The sequence below is a fragment of the Portunus trituberculatus genome, chromosome 31, assembly GCF_017591435.1.
Source record: "Portunus trituberculatus isolate SZX2019 chromosome 31, ASM1759143v1, whole genome shotgun sequence".
Classification (NCBI taxonomy): Eukaryota; Metazoa; Arthropoda; class Malacostraca; order Decapoda; family Portunidae; genus Portunus; species Portunus trituberculatus.
Genome location: NC_059285.1, coordinates 15,092,778 through 15,098,777, shown reverse-complemented (window position 1 = coordinate 15,098,777; position 6,000 = coordinate 15,092,778). Strand labels below are relative to the sequence as shown.

At 40.0% G+C, this 6,000-nt stretch overlaps 1 protein-coding gene and 1 long non-coding RNA gene across 4 annotated transcripts in view; one reads left to right on the top strand and one right to left on the bottom strand.

The window, feature by feature from the left end:
• Positions 1–6,000, top strand: part of LOC123511700 (sodium- and chloride-dependent transporter XTRP3A-like) — a 102,764-nt gene that overhangs the window by 74,761 nt on the left and 22,003 nt on the right. For all 3 annotated transcript variants that reach the window (XM_045267769.1, XM_045267768.1, XM_045267770.1), the window contains exon 4: positions 5,005–5,115. In XM_045267769.1, the coding sequence (XP_045123704.1) occupies positions 5,005–5,115 (111 nt within the window). The remainder of the gene's footprint in view (positions 1–5,004; positions 5,116–6,000) is intronic.
• Positions 1–6,000, bottom strand: part of LOC123511703 — a 30,573-nt gene that overhangs the window by 4,717 nt on the left and 19,856 nt on the right. The gene's annotated exons all lie outside the window — the stretch shown is intronic.

Genomic DNA, 6,000 nt, shown 5'->3' with positions numbered 1-6,000 from the left:
GAGGAGGAGGAGGAGGAGGGTCAGTGGGAGGAAGATCAAGGGAGACGAACGTTCAAGGATGTGCTGACTTCATTATTGACCTCAAAACTGGACAAGTGGAGTGTTGTTGGCAATTATATTTATTTGTTTATTTACTTATTTACTTTTTGTCGTCATTTTATTTGTAAGCTGGAGATGAAACGAGTCTTGCTGTTATTTATTTATCTTTCATGTTAGTGTTATTTTTATTTATTCGTTTATTCATTTATTTATTTATTTGTTTATTTATCTATTTTTAGCTTCATCAGTAAGGCAAAGATTAAACAAAGATCATTTAATTTTCATCTATTTTTATCATTATTTTTTATTTATTTATTTATCTCTCAACACTGGTAAGCTCAAGATTAAACTTCCATTATTTTTCTTCATTCAATTTTTATGTTATCTATTAATCTATTTATCTATTGCTCTCCATTATCAAGCACCAAGTCCACTAAACACTCCATTATTTATCTATTTATTTATTTACGTATTTATTCATTTCTCCACTCCATTACTCAACTCAAAATCAAACGTGGCTCTTTTTTTTTTTTTTTTTTATCTTATTCCGTTGTTATTTTTTATTCTATTTCTCGTCCATCTCAAAACATTACGAACTGCTCTCTCTCTCTCTCTCTCTCTCTCTCTCTCTCTCTCTCTCTCTCTCTCTCTCTCTCTCTCTCTCTCTCTCTCTCTCTCTCTCTCTCTCTCTCTCTCTCTCTCTCTCTCTCTCTCAGTTAAAGTGCATTGAGTTCATTCTGTTCCACTTCCTAATAAGCAAAAGGTAAATAAGTAAATAAATAAGCCAGCGATATTTGAGACAGACAGAGAGAGAGAGAGAGAGAGAGAGAGAGAGAGAGAGAGAGAGAGAAGAGAGAGAGAGAGAGTAACGAGCACAATATTCTTTGCTTTGATGATGACAGACAACTATTTTGATGAGCGTTTAGGAATGTGTGTGTGTGTGTGTGTGTGGTGCAGGTGTGTGTGTGTGTGTGTGTGTGTGTGTGTGGTGCAGGTGGTCAGGTACACGCAAGATTCATCCAGACAGTTCTGCCGAAAAGCGAGTCTAATTTCCACTCTGCACTGGTCACTGGTCACTTGCGCCCGTACATGTTAAAACTCCTGCGGTCTCTCTCTCTCTCTCTCTCTCTCTCTCTCTCTCTCTCTCTCTCTCTCTCTCTCTCTCTGTTATTCCATCTCCTTAATTCTTTCTTATCCCTTTTTATTTCAATTTATCTTCCTTATTTACATATACTATCTTCATTCCAGTTCCTTCCATCCCACTTCCTTTCCTTCACTCCTTTCTTCTCCTCTATTCCCCACAACTTCGTACCTTCTTTCCACTCTTCCACCCTTATTCTTTATTAGCCACCTCTTCTATGTCTCCATCTTCTCCTTCACCTCTAAGTGTTGTATTCTTGAATTAAACGCTTTGCTCTCTCGTTAAGACTGTATTTTCAAAGGCCACGGAGATGAGAGACAGAGAGAGAGGAGGAGCTGTTTAACTACCACAAACCCACATTGTCTATCAAGAAAAGCACGAATGAAAAGCGGTATTCTCTCGTGCGTGTGATCGTGTAGCTGGTAAGAGAATGAACTTTCACCTTTGGCAAGCAGCGAGGCAGGCAGGCAGGCAGGTAGGCAGGCGGGCAGGAGGTAGGCAGGCGGGCAGGGAGGCAGGCAGACAGGCAGGGAGGAGGGCTTCAGCGGCCAGTGAGTCTGTCTTCTTTAAGTGCTCTCTCTCTCTCTCTCTCTCTCTCTCTCTCTCTCTCTCTCTCTCTCTCTCTCTCTCTCTCTCTCTCTCTCTCTCTCTCTCTCTGCTGCGCCTTTCTCAGTTTAAGGGGCGTGATATTCCTGTCGGCGATTTGATGTGACGGTGTGAAGATGATGTTATTGAGAGAGAGAGAGAGAGAGAGTGTGTGTGTGTGTGTGTGTGTGTGTGTGTGTGTGTGTGTGTTTAAGAAAATTTTAATTAAATTACGTAGGAACTCACACAAAAAGAGAAACAACACATGAGAAAATGAACTAATCAAATAAAATAAGAAAAAGAAAACAGGAATGAGCAAACTGAGAAACGAATAAAGAAGAAACAAAGACAAATAGAATAAAAATAGAAATAATAAAAGAGTAAATGGTGTCAATGTGGAGAGAGAGAGAGAGAGAGAGAGAGAGAGAGAGAGAGAGAGAGAGAGAGAGAGAGAGAGAGAGAGTCAAATTAAAGCAAACTCAGGTGTGTACATATATAAATAATACACTCATTAATTCACACAGGTATTGTTAGGCAGGTAAAGATTATCCAATTCAGAGAGAGAGAGAGAGAGAGAGAGAGGAAATACGGGATGCTAGATCAAGTATGGCCATTAGGAGAGCCATTAATTAGCACAGGTAAGCACGAGGGATGAACACAAGGCTAGTAATTGGACGTGAGTGAATGCAGTGTGTCTCGTTTCCAGTGAGTGTTGCAGGTGGTGCTGGTGGTGGTGGTGGTGGTGATTGTCTTCTCTATTGCGTTCCACTCGTCGTCCGCTGCTGTGTTGAGCGGTGACATGTTAAGACGTGTTTTTCAAGGGTCATTGAGTACGATAATGAGAAATAATGGGTTGAAGGTTAATATAGCTGGGTTTTAATAGAGGTGAGAAGGAATGGGTTGTATCTAATAGTGGTGGGAAGAACTAGATTGTTGAGTACAGTAGGTGAATGGCAGACTCTGTAAATGTGTGTTTCTCAAGGGTCAGTAAGCAAGTTAGGATGGGAAATATCGGGTTGAAGGTTAATATAGGTGGGTTTTAAAATTTTGATAGTGGTAGGAAGAATTGGCTTGTTGAATACAGTACGTGAATGGCAAACTCTGTTAATACGTATCTCTCAGAGGCCAGAAAGCAGGATAGGTGAGAAATTCTGGGTTGAAGTAGTTGAGTTTTTAATAGAGGTAGGAAAAATTGGGTTGTTGAGGACAGTAGGTGAATGGCAAAGACTGTAAATGCGTGTTTCTCAAAAGCCTATTAGCAGGAATATTAGGTTGAAGGCTGACACTGTTGGGTTTTTTCATAGTGGTTGGAAATAAGGCGTTGTTGAATTCAGTGGTGGGTGAATCCCTAAGTCTCAGTAATTATATTCTTGGTGGTGAGTCGTCAGGGTGTATGAAGAGGTTAGGTCCTTGTTATGGGTGAGGGTGACAGGTGTGTGAGGGTGACCGGTGTGTCAGGGTGACAGGTGTGTTTGGTACAGGGACTGCCACGTGTAGGTTTGGTGGTTTCCTGCAGTTCTCCTTTGTTTTTTTTTTTTTTTTTTTTTTTTTTTTTAATGTTCCTCGTAATCTTCTAAGTAATTTCCACTCATGAAAATATCTACTTGAAAATTATACTAAAAATTCATTCCTCTCGATGTAATTTCTCTTCACCTAAATGTAGCATGACACGTTTCCATATTCATTCTGGTTACTATTTGGTGATTTTATGCAGCTTCAGAAACTCATGTGGGGGAATAAGAGAGTGAAAGGTCTGGCCATTAATCTTCCGACCTCCATATGCCCTTCCTAATGTCAATAAAATGGTCTAATCGTACACAAAACTCGTGGTAAAAATACGTCCCACTACTAAAGAGGTCAAAGTCTATCTATCTTGCTCTAAATCTAACCTAACGTTGCCTAACATAACCTAACACAGTCTTTCCTAACGTAATGTAATATTTCTAGTTTCAGTCTAACGTATCCTAACTCTACTTAACCTTACCTTACCTTACCTAACCTTACCTTACCTAACCTTACCAAACCTTACCTAACTTAAGCTAACCTAACCTAACCTGACCTAATACATCACTCAACCTTCGCCTAACCATAACCCACTGCCCTCCACCCTCCCCCACAAAAAAAGAAATAGATAAATAAAAACACAAATAGACTAACTATACCCAACCCCCACCAAACCTTCCCTAATAGACTAACTATACCCAACCCCTACCAAACCTTCCCTCTACGTAACTTAACCCATTCATCACGCAGGGGAGAGAAATTAGTTAGGCTGCGTCGGGAAATCTAGCGGGCGGATTGTTAGTCAGGGAAAGGGGGGGGAGGAAGAGAGGGGGGTGGAAGTTACGGTACATCTATTATAGCCTGCCTCCATCTCTCTGCACGCCGTCCCGCCCGCCGCCGCCGCCGCCGCTTGCTGGAATGTACTTATTTGTTGCCTTGCTGTATAAATGGTTAGGTGGTGCAGAGAGAGAGAGAGAGAGAGAGAGTGTGTGTGTGTGTGTGTGTGTGTGTGTGTGTGTTGAAAAAATATCATTAGAGCTAAAGAAATATGTTTGTAATTTTTAGGAAAAAAATGTAAAAAAATGCCCAGTTTAACAGAGAGAGAGAGAGAGAGAGAGAGAGAGAGATTACAAGACGAAAGTATCGATATATTAATTAGAAAGTAAAAGAAAAAGATATAGTGAAACAAAAGATAAGCAACAAAACAGCAACAAGACTTAACCCTTTAAAATTCAGTCGAGAAGAACAACAAAATCAAGAACAAGAACAAAAAAAAAAAAATAGACATCCTCAGAGAAACTGGTTCAATTGACTTACCGTTATAAGGAGGCCAGGAAAAAAATAAACAAGATGAATTCATGTTGATAAGTAGACAATCAGCTGTTCTGAGGCAAAACTTCATTCTTATTGCGTCATTAACCACATCAGTACTGGGACACGTTTTTACCTTGACATTTGTATACGATTAGACTATTTTATTGACATTAGGAAGGGTCTAAGGGGTGTCAGAAAATTAATGGTCACAGTCTTCACTATTTTAAGCCCTTCAATACTAGTACACGTTTTTACCTTGAGATTTGTGTGTGATTAGACTATTTTATTGACATTAGGAAGGAAGGGTCTTTGGGGTATCAGAAGATCACCCTTCAATACGTCCATCACCTCTCAACACACCAGTAACCACACACTGTCATCCATCAACACGTGTCACCCCTCATCCACTTTTCTCTCCCCAGGTGGTGTACTTCACGGCTCTCTTCCCCTACTGCATCCTCATCATCTTCTTCGGTCGTGCTGTCACACTGAAGGGAGCTGGCGCCGGTCTCAAGCACATGTTCACTCCTGATGTAAGTATGAGGCGCTTTGCTCTCTCCACGACTGCTGCTTTTATGGATCGTATTCTCAAACACATCCGCGCTTCACCTCCATTATTTCAGCCCGTTTTATTTAAGTTTCCACTAGTTTTTAAGGTGTTTTTACGGTTCTAGAGGTACATTGACGAGGGTTCTATATTATTAACTGGAGAAACACTCTTGCAAATCCCGCTAATCATCTCTGTGGCCTTGGAAAATAGCCGTGGTGAAAGAGCTAAGCGTTTCCGAATATGGGCCTATGTAAGAAGGGAAACCTTGCTAAGGGTAACATAACAAGAAAGAAAAAAAAAGGCCCACTAAGTTGTCAGTCTCCTTGCAGGTCTGAAGAGATAGCAAAAAAAAAAAAAAAAAAAAAGCGAGGGGGGATAAATGTCTTGAAACCTCCCTCTTATATGAATTCAAGTCACAGGAAGTTGAAAATACAGAAGCAGCAGGGAGTTCCATAGATGATCAGCCGGGTTCTCTGAAGTGTTTCTCCTGTTCATGGTGTAGAAATCATGTTAATCTCTCATTAGAACTATAAAAACACTTAAAAACAACGAATAATGTCAATTAGAGCCTTTTTAATGTAGTGGAAGTGACGTGCTGTTTTCAGAATAACAGAGACAAAAGCAATTTAGATCCACTTTATAACCTTTTAGAGATCCCATTTATAGTTTTGAAGAACAAGAACAGTGTAAAGAAAATTAGAAGTAGAAGGAGTTAGAGGATTTAATGACAAAACATCATACTCTTTTTAGAAGCCTTCAGAGATCCTACCTGTGTGTAGAGCCCTGCAAAAGACAACTCAAGTTATGTTTTCAGGAACGAGAAGGATGTACTGTATATAGCCCATGAGAAAAAATAGTTGGAACATTT